The 16,292-nt window shown below is 40.0% G+C and overlaps 1 protein-coding gene across 1 annotated transcript in view; it reads right to left on the bottom strand.

The window, feature by feature from the left end:
• Positions 1 to 14,403, bottom strand: part of pdzd8 (PDZ domain containing 8) — a 58,417-nt gene extending 44,014 nt beyond the window's left edge. The window contains exon 1 of the mRNA XM_058398794.1: positions 13,202 to 14,403. Coding sequence (XP_058254777.1) covers positions 13,202 to 14,010 — 809 coding nt within the window. The 5' untranslated portion in view covers positions 14,011 to 14,403. The remainder of the gene's footprint in view (positions 1 to 13,201) is intronic.
• Between the last annotated feature and the right edge of the window lie 1,889 nt (positions 14,404 to 16,292).

Genomic DNA, 16,292 nt, shown 5'->3' on the forward strand with positions numbered 1-16,292 from the left:
TAGGACGTCTATTCAAATGAGAACATGTCCCTGATAACGTATAAACATATATGCGGATTAGGACGATTTACAGCAATTGAGGAAGTGCTCTGTGCTCAGTGTTCAAACCGCAGGACTGACCGAGAGCCATTTTCCACCAAACAGCACCACTAATTCATATCCAGTACCATCAGTACCCTGGTGATGAACCTGTATCTGTTTACCATGATATCTTCCCACTCTACTCATAAAAAAGGTGAAATTGTGTTTAAAAGAAAAAAGCTAAAAGCGCTATGAGGTTTAATTTACACTAAAATGTATGCTGCTGTCACTTCATATGAAGCTAAAGTGTTTGAACAACTCACCTTACGTTATAGATTTAGCGCCAGATTAGCAGAATCGTTTTTTGGCCGTCAAACAACAAATTGGTACTATTGTATGACAGCGTCTTATATGATTCGTGTAGGATATATATATCAATTGTCGCTTGTGTGTGTGTGTGTACGTGTGTATGACACTCCCAGCTAGGTGTCATCTATCACTCGCTCGTGTGAATGTAGGGTCAAACCCGAGGGTGCCAATACTTTGAATATTCTTTGCGTGCACTAATATTAGACACAAAATCAAATTGTACTAAATCAGCAAAGGAAAAACTGTGAATATACAAGAAATCAAGATGATTCCAGATCATGGATAAAACTGCTGAGCAGCTCAGAGGACCTCGATTTTTGGATGAAGAAGGCAGAAGTTCCAAGTGCCTTTGAAAGAGAGCTCATTAATAGATTTCAGTCACAAAGACGAGTCAACTGGCCGCGTTTCAACAGGAACAGCGACTAAACCAACATCTGGGGTTTAGATCTATGACTAAGACAGGAAACACTGTGGTCAGCACTTAATGAACTTGATGTTCGGAGCTTAGAGGGATGTGTAAGATAAAAGGAGAAGAGTGAGATATGGTGCAGAATGCAACAACAAGGTTATTCACTGATATTTGTGCGTAGTTAATCAGAAGGTAGTTTTGGAGGAGGATTTTTACATGAATCAAGGAGAATTAAAAGTAATAATTCATCCATCTTCTGGAGGGTTTAACCTACACACGCTTGCAGGGAACTCAGGGCACAAGGTAGAGGACACCCTGGACAATGCTATCCCATCACACACCCATTCACACAGTGTACTGGTAGCTCAAGTGGTTAAGACTCTGGGTTGTTGAGCAGAAGGGTAAGGTTTAAGCCCCAGCTGCCACCACTGAGCAAAGCCCTTAACCCACCCTGCTCCAGGGGTGCTGCATCATAGCTGACCCTGTGCTCTGACCCCAAACCTCCAGGGATGAGATATGAGAAGCAAGAATTTCACTGTGCTGTAATGTCTATGTGATAAATAAAGGTTACTTAACATGCTACGGAAAATTTAAGAGATGCCTATCAGCCCTTTGGAGTCTTTGGATGGGGGAGGAAACCCTGAAGCATGGAAAGAATGTGCAAACTCATACTGAAAGCTAACAGAGTCCTGACTCATTTTATATCAGACTCACAGTTAGAAAATCATTCATTTATTTATACCGATCAAAAATGTTGAATAAGCCCATTTCCATTCTGCCGGCATACTGGAAGACCAGTATACTACGCAGGAGGTTTCTCTTATGCTAGCAGTGGAAAAAAGGTTCCTCAAGGAATTCTTTTATTTTCAATTTAATGGTTCTAAGCACTTGCACTTATGTGTGGACCAAAATAGACCATCTGAGTGAGATTCGATCCTGACGCACTCGACACAAATGCACCGAACATGCTGTGTTTTTTGGCCAGCTGGTGACATTTTTCTGTAGACGCGAGCCGCTAACATGTCCTGCAGAGCTCCGACTGAGCCAAAGGACAGAGCTAAGTAAAGCTGAAACGTTCTGGACTGACAAAACAAAAAAGAGAAATTAAATGGTGGACAAACCGGTCGAAACTGGTCAATTCTGCGTGTTCTCCGTGCTCAGGTGATTTTTCTGATTTCTATACGCACTTAGCTGAGGTGTGTTTACTTTCTCCCCCCCTTGCTTGTTTGTTTATTAAGTTATGTAAAGTGAGAAAAAAACAAACAAACGAAACAAATCAATTTCGCCCCTTCGATTTGGACTGGACTAAAAGGTGAGAAAGCTGAAGGTTTCCCGCAGAGACGTGCACTGAGAATGTGAGTCTAATCTCAGTTATATCAGCAGACATGGAGAGGAAAACAATGCCCCCCCCATCACACACACACATGCGGCAACAAGGTGACCCCAGGCTCCAGCCTCTGAGTTTAAGAAATGCTTCTTTTGTCTAATGTGTATAAGAGCCACCAGTTACAAACTGGACTGAACACAGAACACGAGATGCCTTTTGACACAGGAGCCTGGGCTCCCCTTGTCGCTAATATTGTGTGTGTGTGTGTGTGTGTGTGTGTGTGTACTGTTATCCTCTCCAAGACTGCAGATTTAGGTGCTGTTTAAGATCAGACTTAAGATCGGATCTTCTATGGCTTCAGGTCAAAAAAGGTCACAAGCTGTTTTGGTGTGTACTTAAAAAAATAAATACTCTGGAAAATGAATCAATGTGACTGCATGCTACTGTGTTTTGATGATCACGAGTGTGTGTGTGTTTAAGCTTAAGGAGTGTAGCCCTGGAACTGATCACATGACAAGTTGACAAATCGCTGCAGCGTCAGTTTGTGTGTGCGTGTGTGTGTGTGTGTCCTCTCAAACAGCATTGGGTCAGTGTACTGTATAATTGAAGTCAGAACTTAAATGCTGAATCAGAGAGAGAGAGAGTGTGTGTGTGTGATCAGAGATGGAAGGCAGTCGCAGCTACACTACAATCCACTGAGCTCATATTATCTGGAGCTAACGTTGAGCTCATACACAAGGTCACAGTGATAGAGAGCTGGAGGAGAAAAGGAAATGTGAAGCGTAGCACAGTTTGGCGTACAAAAAGAAAACGTGATACTGCCATGATAACTGAACTGGTTACAGTGTAAACATCGTGCTGTGTTCTTAACAAGACTTTAAATATGTACTGAATACGTCCTTTAACAGTGGGGTTCGAGCTGAAATATAATTTTGTGCTGTTTTGTCAGATTCGGTAATCAAAATGTATATTTTTGGAGTTGCTTCAGTCAGATATGATAAGATATGATACATACTGTTCACAGATACAGAACATACACAAACTCCAGCTAAAGCAGAAATACTTTAACAATCATCTGCATATGTAGGATACACCTGCTAAAAGTGGAACTGTGTAAATCTGACAGTAGAGAAAACATCCCATTTATGGATTATCGTGGCATTAAATCCTGCATGAATGCACTCTTAAACAGGCTCTAATAGCATATTGTGTTAGAACATGACAGTATTCATATCTAAACTCTATCTAGTAGATATACAGCATGCATGCGATTTCCACACGCTAGCACTTCAACACGTTTCCTGGTGGTGAGAAGGAGGAAAAAAAAAAAACCTACCATGTTTACTATAAACGTCTCCTAATGCAAGGTGAAAAGGAGAAATCAGACAGACAGAGACATCTCAGGTAAAATTAGTGAATGTGAAAATGTGTGAATTTACTTTGTAATAAAACAGCAGTCTTGAAGCTTGAGCTATAGAGTGGTTCAAACGAGTCATGAAAGCAAGTCGGACCCATGCTGAGGGAAGTGGTGGCTCAGTGTGGTTAAGCCTGTGCTACAGATCAGCAGATCAAATCTCATCAGTGACGATACGCCACAGTTGGGTCCTTGAGTGAGACCCTTAACTTTAATGTCTGTCTCAATGCAAGTGGCTTCAGATAAAAGCCTCAGCTAAATAACTCAGTGTAGACTTAGGTCAAGACTAAAGATTTATGGGGCTATGCGATTAAGGGAAAATAATCAAAGACTGGATGGTGTGATCCAGCCCAAAGCAAAGAGGAGTTCATGGAGTTACCACCTCAGAGTGGATTATTTATCTTTAACACCACATCACACACATACATACACATATTATATATATATATATATATATATATATATATATATATATATATATATATATATATATATATATATTATTTGCATTTAACATGGAATTTAAACAGATGGTCCGCCCCTCTGTTTTTTACAATAAGTTAATAACTCAAAATAAAAAAAGTAATGTTTGTTAGTGAGAAACTGAAAAAAAAAACATTTAAACTGAAGACTTTCCCTAAAAAGCTTAAAATGAGTTAATAAAATTATTTTAAAATATATAATTAATAAATTAATTTAGAAAAAATAAATAAAGAAATAATTACACAAAAATAGTAGTGAGATAGTGAGAAACTACAAAGAACTCCACACTGAAGCTTTTTTTTTTTTTTTAAAAAAAAGCTTAAAATAAATAAATAAATAAATAAATAAATAAATAGAGCACAGCTTTTTTTAAAGCTCTGGTGACTCCTTTGGAAAAAATAAAAATTAAAAAATTAAAAAGGAAAAAGAAAAAAAGAAATTAGTCAGCTTTTCATGTTACTGAAAAACTGCACTGCAGACTTTCTATAAAAAACTTAAAATAAATAAAGCTTTTTTTTACAGCTCTGTTGACTCCGTATTATAAAAGAAAATATTATTTAAAAAAAAAGGGAAAAAAAAGAAAAAAGAAGAAAAAAAGAAATTAGTCAGCTCCACACAAAACTTTCTCTAAAAAGCTTAAAAATAAATAAATAAATAACAGCTTTTTTTATTGCTCTGGTGACTCGGAACAATGCTACAAATAAAAACTCTTGTCACAAGTAAACATCACCAGATCAAGAAATACTTTTATATTTTATTTTTCTTTTAACCCACCGACATACCCGTGTTCCTGTGTACGTTTCCCACCAATGTCCACTACGTTAGCGGAAATGTAGTCATTTCCTCTGGAAATAAAAAATAGATACGTTTGTGTAAAGTGGTGTAACATAACGTTTCCAGTGCAACTACTTCCTTTTACACTCTGCTCAGCCTGTACATCGCCACACCCTACCACATGAAGCTGTGCGTGTTTACACTCAGCGTTTCATGCTCTATGAACCGAGGGAAGTTGGACGTTTTGAGGCTGCAGGTGACCCTGCGTTCATGTGATCAGAGAAGAAGTGAAAATACCAGACAAAACATACACACACACACACGCACAATACAAGCAGGCCACAGGACCTCAGACGTGCATCCGTCTCTTGTGTGTCTCTCTTAATGCCTGCATTTACTACACAACTTCTGCAGTATATGGTCTGGCCACAGAGATAAGCATTAGTAAAGGTCATTCCTGGTAAAGACTTCTTCAAGCTCCTGCTGCGCTAATAATAGACGCTGTGATGAAGCTGACGATGATGAAGAAAAATTCGAAACATGGCTTCGGAGAAAGTGTGCACGGAGAAAGGAAGGCGCCACGGACAAGGGAATTATACTGAAGGAGTGTATATCTAATGATCTCTCATGGTTTCAGAGATCTTACATCTTGAGAAAATACGGTTTAATGAAGCAAAGGCTTCAAAAAAATGTCCAGGATCTGGGGTCCCTTCCTCTTACATTTACATAGCAGTAGAATTGAAAGATTTTGACATATTTGTGATGATTTCTATCCCCTCTTTGTGATGTCATTTATTATGTCGCTTGACCTCCTTCATTATGTATCCACTCACTTATTTGTTTTATGGTATGGTTAGTGTTATAAATCTAATAAGAAATAATACATTAAGAAGAAAAGGCCACAAAATACAGTTTAAGGGGCGGAGTCAGGAGCTCTACGTTCTAATTTTATTATTAATTTTTTTGGCATTATTTTATCTGATTATATTTTTTTATTCAATAAAGTCATTAAAAAAAAAAAACATTTCACTGCATGATGTACCGTGTATGATGACCAATAACATTCAAGTTAGAAAATTTGTGATAAAATCAAGATGTACGAATTATTCCAGCTGTGACTCAAAGAACTCGTTTCCGTATCCTTTTTAATACGTAAACTGGTAAATAACCTCCCAAAACAACAGAAATCATTGAGTCAGGCGCCTGAGAAGGTTTTCGTGTTACCTGAACCAACAACCAGCTCCATCACGGGCACCGAGGGGTTCGACTGTGGAAAAGTACTGCTCTACTACCCTGCTGATGCCCTTAACACACTCACGCAAAGTTAATACGGAGGCAAACAGAGGGAGGAAGGAGATAGAATACCAAACACATCCCCAGGGTGGAGTCCAACCCCGTTCAATATTTCTATAAATGGTGAAGCTGGTGGAATTTACTGGAACAAATGACTCCACCTCAACGATACGGAAGTTACGTTTTCATTCTGCGGGAGATGAAATCAGTGCAAAACAGACCACAAGTCAGGAGTAGATACCTCCAAAGCCTACAGAAATCGACCACAACTTTACTATAACGTACAACTTCATCTTCCTCATTTAAATAAAGTTCCATCATACAGGGATGGGTGAGACGACTGGGATATAATATCATGATGCACAGGATGTCCCAAAAATCTCCATAAATAAGGAAAAAAAAATTATATATAAAAATTATAAATATATAAATACATCTATTTATTTTTTTATATTTTATTTTTTATTTTTTTCACCTCACAGGTTACCTTTAAGATCTTTTTTCCTGAGGCATGGAGTAACAGGAAAAAGCACAAAGATCATTTACAGAAATTTGCTCCTTTATAACCATTATTAGAATGTGTCTAAATATTTTTTAATTAGAACAATTAAATTAACAGTTCTGTCTCTACCTTTAAATTCATTAGAAAGTATACTCAGCTATCTTACTATATATTAATAAAGATATATCTCTCACCATATATAATATATCTATTATATATAATATACAATATAATAAAATAATGTGTTTGTATTTACAAAAAAAAAAAAAAATTTTTAGCTAAATTTGGCTTTTATAAAGAAGTGTTCTTATTTCCCTTCTGTATGTAGACTTTTGAGACACTCTGAATTACAACATTCAGCTTTCCTAATAAAGCTTCAGCAAAATAGAACGCTAAATTATCGAATGAAACTTTAATTTAATTTAGGTAAATCAATAAATAATTCTTAATACTCAGTAGAAGGACAATTGTCATTCTGAAAATTTTATTTTTTTTATCCTAAAATATTATATATTAAATCAAAACTTTTATATAAAATACAATACTTTTAATATGACTTTGTAACTGTTAATTGTTATTTATTTATTTGCCAAACATTTTGTTTATAATTTTCTGGGTTTTATTTTAACTCATAATTCTTTCAGCCAGCAAACTATAACTTAGCTACTAAACTTCCATTCAGTAACATTGTCACTGGATGTGGTAGAGTTTGTTGCTTAAGCTTTTTATACTGTGGTCACTTTATTAGAAACACCTACACTTGTAAGTGTTCATTTAGAGACAACAGCTCAGGTTTTTGTGTCTGTAAGTCCAGAAAGCTGGTTGTTCTTTTATTCCTACCAAGCAGAAGACACACTGTCAGTCTATTGGTGGAATGAGGTGAGGCTCCTGCTTGGTTAGAATGAAAAACTGGACCATACCAGACCTCTGTGGATAAGATTGAACATCAAGGGTCTAGACCAACATCAGTGTCACTTCCTGCCCCCAGGATTTTTCACATCCTCAAGACTGCAGAGATGCTGGTATTCAAAACTCCCAGCTCACATCCTGCCAGGATGTTTGAGACATGTGAACCTAGAGCATATTTTTCCCCCAACAACGAGTGCCTCGGGAACCTGATCTACAAGGAAATGCTGGAACATGTATTCAGTTAAAATTCTATGTGAAAGATCACATTCATTTTGTGTGTGTGTTATCAGAACTGAACTACTGAAATATGATGTGCTTTAAAAAGGTACTTAGATGTCCGTGTAACATGTCTCCATAGTTTTCCATTGTCATTTTATGCTCCCAAGATGGAAGACATCCCTTCTGGATAGAAAATAAAGAAACCTACTGATAAAATTTGGTGGGCAAAATGCTTCATGTAACCTGCTAACTAGCTAACTTACTTTTAATCCAAGCGCCAACTATATAAATATTTAATAACATGAAGCGAGTAAACATGTCGCATCACAGGACCAGAAGAGATGATGCTTAACAAGATAAGAACAAGTAAACAAAAGATGTAAAAAGCATTTGACATTATAATACGAAACGAGTAAAAGGTCTGCCAATTATAGCGAGATAAATATTTAATAGCAGCTGTAGGCAAGTTCTGTTATTAAATTTTCATAACTTAATTGTCACATCAAGACACAGTGCAACCGGAAGGGCTTAAAGGTAAAGTCAGTGATTTCGGCAGAACTGAGTTAAAGGTTTTGAGAAGCAAATACAGCCCCTGACTTCAAGGACACGCCCCCAAATTACTTATAGGGCAGGAGGCGGAGCTTTCTGGATTATCAGGATGTATGATTGACAAGGAAATACTTCTAGCCTTGATTGGTGAGACTATCAGTCCACTTCCATTCAACAAAGCTGGAGACCACAGAGACCAGAGTTTGTCTTCTAACCAGATTTCACTGGTTTGATTCCTGAGCTAGATTTTGTCTACATTTTGTCCATGTGGGTTTCCTCCAGTTTCATGAAGGCAAGTGCATTCATGACTGCCAACTGCCCCTAGGTGCGGGTGTGAATGAGGGTGTGAACCTGTGTGTGTGTGTGAACCAGACTGTGAATGAGAGTGTACAGGGTGCCATGCGAGGACCTGGCATCCCATCCTAGAGTGCATTCCTGCCCATGTTTCCAGGATACCATCCAGATCCACAGTCACCAAGTACTTACTTAAGATTTAATCCCAAACTTAATCCCAGTGAGGTCTAAAACAAACTAACCCCCTGACTTGTGACACAGAGCTTCCACATACCGGCCCTGCTGACTAAACCTAGACTTACGAATGTAAACTAGATAATCAGGACAAACGACCTAAAATGGGTGGTAACACCAAAACACAATCCAAATTCCAACGTTATCAAGCTCTGAGAGGAGATTATATATTGGCAGCCATGACAGATGAAGTAGAGAGCGAGTGCAGTCTAGCTATCGCAAAAGGGCAGGCACAAAAATATCCTGGCTGGCAACAAAGAGAAAAATGTTCGGTGACAGTAAGAGCAGTGAGGCTGGGACAAAATGTAGTGTTCTCCCATCAGGGTGAAAAATTTCTTTAACATTTTATAAGATGAAAAATTACGGTATGTCATCAGACACACACAGACACGGCTGTGTGCAATGCTTCCTAGCCTGTGGGACGATGATTAAGCAAGTCATCCAGGGCCATCTTTCCTACATTCACACACTATTTTCCTGCAGTCTGCATGTTTTTTAGTGCATGCATGTATGAGCATGGGAGTGCAGGTTTATATACTTACAAATGCATGTGCATGTGAGATCTCTAGCCATCAAGGTGAAGATCCCACTCCGGTACGGTTACACAATTTCAGTCGTTTTATTACAATACTGATATCAGAGCTGATGATACTAATCCCTTACGGACGTCTAGGCCAGTACTCCAGTATCACATGCTCTGTGCAAGCTTCTCAGGGGTGGCGGCATTGTTTATAGTAATGTTTAACACAATAAACGTTCTCCGTTTGGGTGTAACATCTGCATTATGATCACATTTGCACTACAAAATATATCGGATCAGGCTGGTTGTACCACATGATGACTATATTCTTGTTAAATTTCAAAACAGCAGCTCTGATTGTACTGCATGTCGAAGCACACATCTATAAGAACGTGCACGTCGTAATATTTGACAGCAGCTAATTAACATCCACTTTGTCAAATAATTAATAGATCAGAAAAGTGCTGTTATTTAACTCGGATCGTTGATATGATTCAGCTTCATGTAAAATGTTTATTTAACATGCGACAATTTGAGATTGCCGATAACGCACTTTGTTGACTACTGTAAACTAGCCACTGTAAACTGAATTAGATTGTCTTTCACTCTTATGGACAATATTTGTGTGGAAACTAAACTATTCATGATTTTGAGCTCGTAGACCTTGAAGAATTATAGATTTTGGAGTCGAACCCTCACAAAAAAAAAAAATTTTAATCCTTATATTTCATAACAATTGCAGGTGAGAGCAAGACTGCTTAAACCTGCTATAATGTAGGGGATAATTTGCTTCATTGACATTCAATAACATTAACGTAACTCTAAATGGCTAAAAATTATGATGTCATTTTTCAGTAAATAAAAATTGTCATTTCTAGCAAATTTCTGTGATGCAAGAGGAATAACTTTGGGGTGGGGGGCTGCTGTTATAAATGAACCGAGTAAGAAACCTCCGAAATACCGTGACCTGTAATAACCTCATTTTTCACACAAGGTTGCTATCTACTCAAAACTCTCCTGATGAGGCGTGACACCAAAGAGGGCCTCTGAGAGGGAAGCAAACCCTCGGGCACTGTTCTAACGTCCAGGTAAAAGCTAAAAGCAACTTCTCAGGCGCTTATTAAGACCTGGAGTGACCAGCTCTACAACAAAGAACAGGTCTCAAAGCCACTCTCAGCTTAAAAACCCCTGACACACATTTGCCCGTCATACATAAGTTACCTCCTACAGGCAAAGACAGCTCTAATATACAGCGTTTGCAGTGATGAGATCAAATATAATGATTTTATGCAGAACAGCCCAAACAACCCAAGGGTGTGAAGTCACTGAATGATTTTTGGTGCTACATTAGAAGCACATTACAAAAATTTGCACGAAAATCCATCTTCGGAGAAGAACGCTTCTTTTAAAATAAAATCGCACCTGACCTAATACTCCAAAGAACCAAAGAAGGGTTCCCCAGGACACAAAATCTTCACAAAACTTTATATACACCTTATATACTATATATACTACCTAGAATGTAGCTCTATAACCCTTCAACAGAGGGATTTCCTTTCATGCACCGTTCCGAGTAGAACCGCTTTAGAAAGCCAGAACCCAAAGAATCTTTAAGAAATCTTATGTCATAATGCTTTTTTTCCTAATATGCTCTCGACAGAAAGCTGGTGGCGCGTCCAGACTTATCACTTTATGCTCCCTGAACCTGTTCTCCTACATATCTATATCTTGACAAAAAACAGAATGCTAACAGTTACAGTTGCTAACAGAATGGAACAGTTATTTTAACAAAAGGCGTTCCTCCCTTTCAGACAAAGCACAAAACACGTGTAATATAAAACACACGTAATATAAGGTCATTCTCTTAAAATAAATAAATAAAGAGGGGGGTTCCGTCATTAAGGTCTCCTTAGCTTGCTCCTTTGGGTAAATGTGTGAAAGTTCTATCGAACCACTAAAAACAGAATCCACTTAGAAAGCTACATTATGAACAGGAAGGCTTCACTTGGCTCCAATTGGTCCTTATTTAAACATTCATGTGTCGTGAACGTGGAGGACTGCCAGGCAGACTTTACAGAGAAACCCCTGGCATGTCTTTCAGGAACTGTTTGTCTCCTGAGTGTAGAATAATTAGCACTATTCAAAGAACGCTTGAGGAAGCTTTTTTTGCGAAAATCTACACTTTGACGAAAAAATACATGAATAAATAAAAGACTGTACTCTTCCTGGTCACTGGTATTGTATCATCAGAGGTACATCACTATGATTTTATTCATTATTTACTAATTTAATTAATTTAGGTATATAATAGGAAGTGAAGGACCATAGATGTACACTATATTGGCAAACGTTTTGGGACACCTAAAGTTTTGGATGAGAGAGTTTGGTGTGGAGGAACTTCACAGAGTCCTGACCTCAACCTGATAGAACACCTTTAGGGATGAATTAGAGCAGAGACTGCGAGCCAGACCTTCTCATCCAACATCAGTGCCTGACCTCACAAATGCGCTTCTAGAGGAATGGTCAAAGATTCCCATAAACACACTCCTAAACCTTGTGGAAAGCCTTCCCAGAAGAATTGAAGCTGTTATAGCTGCAAAGGGCAGACCAACTCCATATTACATTCATGTGCATGTAAAGGCAGGTGTCCCAGTTTTGGTCTGGCTCACAGTCGCAGCTTTAATTCATCCCAAAGGTGTTCTATCAGGTTGAGGTCAGAACTCTGTGCAGGACAGTCAAGTTCCTCCACACCAAACTCACTCATCCACGTCTTTATGGACCTTGCTTTGTGTACTGGTGTGCAGTCATGTTGGAACAGGAAGGGGTCATCCCCAAACTGTTCCCACAATGTTGGGAGCATGAAATTGTCCAAAATGTCTTGGTATGCTGAAGCATTAAGAGTTCCTTTCACTGGAACTAAGGGGCCAAGCCCAACCCCTGAATTCAGTGATTTGGAGAGGTGTCCCAAAACATTTGGCAATATAATGCATCTTTAAATCCTTACTTTAAAAGCTGATTAAAGTTACACCGCATGCACTTTTCCAGGTAAGAGATTCATACTAAAGGTAATACACCCTACAGAGATTGGTACCTTATATCTAAAAGTGCTGACTCCAGTAATGACTGGAAAAACCGAGTCTGGACTGAGCTCAAATTCTGCTGAGGTATACAGATGGTAGGGTCCGAATTTGGCGCCAACAGCATGACCCCATGGATCCAGCCTGGCTTATGTCAACAGTCCAGCTGGTGGAGGTGGTGTAATGGTGTGGGGAGTGTTTGCTTGGCACATTTTGGACCAATCAATGATCGCTCGAACCCCAAAGGCTGTTTTTGAGTGTTGTAAATGACCATGTGCATGCCTTCATGACCACAACTGACCATCTGACAGCTGCCACAAAGCAAAAGGCATCTCAAACTGGTCCTTTGAACATGACGATGAGATCTTCACTGACCTTCCCAGTCATGTTTCCAATATCTTACGGAATCCATGCCACAAAGAACTGAGGCTGATTTCAAAACAAAGGGAAGCCCTACCCAGTATTAGTTTAGTGTTCCTAAAAAAAAGTCCTCTTAGCCTGTATAAACTACAATAGATCATTTCAGTTATTTTCTCTGTGAAGAAGTTTATATGTTATGGAATAAGGAGGTTGTGGTGTGTTTCACCAGTGTAAGTGTTAAAGTGTATTTTCCTTGTCTTTTGCCGCTTTAATGAACTCTGTATCAATCAGCCATTCCTAACATTTCAGTTCTTTTCTTTTAAGAGAGAAAGGTGCTAAAACTGTCTTTCATAGCTTTAATATATATCTTTTACCTGGAAGTGTGACAAGGAAGTGGATGGTGTGTGTGTGGGGGGGGGGGTAATAATAAAAGTAGCATGGTACTACCTTATCTTGTAGTTGGGGAGCGTGTGCTTCTTCTTGATGACCCTCTTGAGCTGGTTGACGATGATGGAGGTGAGCTGGGGCAGCGGGCGACCCTCAAACTGCGACTTGACCTCAAAGTCGACCAGCGGGTCCTCCACGAAGGCGAAGGACCAGTGCGTGAAGGGCAGCCGGCTGAAGCGCAGGCGCAGGCGCCCGGCCACGCGCCGCATCTTCACGAACAAGTAGGCGGACTTGCCGAACACCAGGTCCACGTCAACGGCCAGGTGGAAGCCGCCGGCGTACTCCAGGTCCACCTCGAAGCTGAGCTCCTCGGGCATGCCGCCGTCGTCCAGCTGCACGGGTCTGACCAGACGCGCCGTCTTGAACACGGGCACGGAGTCTCCGAGCGACACGTCGCGCAGGCTCAGCCCTTCCAGCAGGCGGCCCGCCGTCTTGGTCTGCAGCAGCTCCTCGAACTCCACGCGGATCTTCTTGGTGACCCAGTGGCGGACCAGCGGCGTGTCGCGCAGCTCGCGGAAAAGGAACAAGAAAATCGCGTTGAGGAAGCCGCACGTCTCCGGTTCGGGCTGCGGAGGAGGAGGAAGAGGAGGAGGAAGAGGCCCAGGACACGCACTGTCCGTCGGCTGTTTAGACGCGTCCGGTTGCGGCGGATTTGTAAAGTAATCCTTCAGAGCCGGATCAGGCACCGCTTTGACATATTGCACCGTCCGCGCCACGGGCTCCGGGCTCCTCCGGTAAAGCAGCGCGAGCTGCAACAGCAGCGTCACCACCGCCCCTGTAAACGCCGAAATTAAGATCAAGTAAATCATCTTTTTTTTGGGGGGGGGGGGATATTATTATTTTCTCCGACGCCTCGTTAAATCGACGTCATGCTGTGGCTGTTAAGGCGAATTCAACACAAAGCGAGTTCCACCTGGCCGCTCATAAAGCTGCCATATCATCCGCCTGCCTCTTTCCTGGGTCCGGTCACAAATCCTCCTCTGAAGGACACATAGGGCTCTACGGAGGCTGGCTTCACACCACTGTACAGTGCTCTTGTGTAGGAAGCAGCTGTCAAAACGAGACGGAGCCTTGGGCTCTTCAGGCTACACCTGATTGGACGGCTGGACATCGCGTCATCACCATGACGTCAAGGCGGGGTTACATCGTGCGTCTGAAAACGAGTCTTACACACTGTCCCAGCTATTTAAAGGCACAATACTCCATATATTTTTTATTTCTTACATCTACAAATAACCTGAAAGATATGTAGAACATATAGAAACAATATTAGCTTAAGCCATAAACTTGGAAGAAGTGCATGAAGTGGCTGGGAAAACCTGTTTGGAAAACTGTCTTCCGGTCCTGAATGTTTGTTTGTGCTGGGAGTGTCCTGTCAATCATTTTACTGACACCTGACCAACCTAGGTAGATCCTGGGGGCAGAGATATTGTGAAGATTTGTGTACAAATTAATTCACCAATCATCCTAATTCACATTCAAGATTTGGATATCTTATTTCAAAGAGGTTTTATGTAAATCCATGTATGACAAGAATCCAGATCAGCTTAGAATGACACTGTATGTTTTATACACTGTACATTGCATACTCCTCCTCTCCACAGTATCAACAGATCAAGGAAGGTTTATTGTCTTTCCTGAACGTTTGGTACCTGAAACTAAGTGCTGAAGTCCCAATGACAGCAGCCAATTAAATTTATTTAAATGTTATGAAAATATCAATTAGAAAGACTAGACAAGAATAACAGTAGCTCAGATGGATTGTAATCGACTGTCTTTCCCACACACTCACACCACAAAAAGACCAAAAAAATGGTGAGGGATGTGGTTAAGGTGTTGGACTACTGATTAGCAGGTTCGACTCCAAGGTCCATCAATCTGCTGTTACTGGGCCCCAGAGCAAAGCCCTTAACCGTCAATTGCTGAGATAAAAAATGTAAGTCGATCTGGATAAGGGCTTCAGCCAAATGCCCGAAATGTAAATGGTGACTGAAAAGCGTGCAGCAGCTTCTCAAGCTTTCGGTTCAGTCACCATTTACATTTCCGGCATTTGGCCGAAGCACTGGCACTGAAGATCCTGGTCTGCTATTGAAATGGTAGCCACCATCTTGGAAGTATGACATAATAAATAATCTTTTGTATACTGTGTACATGACTTCTGGAATCATTTACCTCAGAGACTTCTTCATCTTTGTGCAAGATCTTTTTCTAACATTTTCAGAGACCCACAACGTGATAACTTTTAGCAGTTGGACGCCCCAGATGATACACTAAAGGCTTTAAGTCATGTGAAATACTGCTTTAGCCTTTATTTCTGAACAGGAGATTGATGTAGTGATGTTCGGGTTAAATATCCTAACAGCATTACTAGCTAGCTCTATCAATTATTAAGCCATTACAACCAGTTAAATATTGATGAGTGTTTTATGCACCTTATTAATATTAACATTAATATTATATTAGATATATTATGTCTTATTGAAAAGCTAGCACACGAGATAACTAGCAGAAGGTATTAGTTTATTCACTTTGGGATTTTTTTCCTGTTAGCAGGGAAAGGAACTCTTAATGCTTCAGCTTCATACCAAGACATTTTGGACAATTTAATGCTACCAGCATTGTGGGAACAGTTTGGGGATGACCCCTTCCTGTTCCAACATGACTGCACACAAGTGCACAAAGCAAGGTCCATAAAGACATGGATGAGCGAGAAACTTGACTGGCCTCCACAGAGTCCTGACCTCAGCCTGATAGAACAGCTTCAACTCTTCTGAAATGGCTTTCCACAAGGTTTAGGAGTGTGTTTATGGGAATTTTTGACCATTCCTCTATAAGCGCATTTGTGAGGTCAGGCACTGATGTTGGAACAGAAGGTCTGGCTCACAGTCTCCGCTCTAATTTATCCCAAAGGTGTTCTATCAGGTTGAGGTCAGGATTTTGTGCAGACCAGTCAAGTCATATAACCTCTCATTTTTACTGCCTGTTTTATTTCTTGAAAAGAAATCATTTAGAAATTAATTTGTTGGGTCTGGGTTTTCTTCATTATAACCCTGTTGTGTGTGTGTGTTTTTTGAATAGCCTTGAATAGACC

Source organism: Hemibagrus wyckioides, linkage group LG09 (assembly GCF_019097595.1).
Source record: "Hemibagrus wyckioides isolate EC202008001 linkage group LG09, SWU_Hwy_1.0, whole genome shotgun sequence".
Taxonomy (NCBI): Eukaryota; Metazoa; Chordata; class Actinopteri; order Siluriformes; family Bagridae; genus Hemibagrus; species Hemibagrus wyckioides.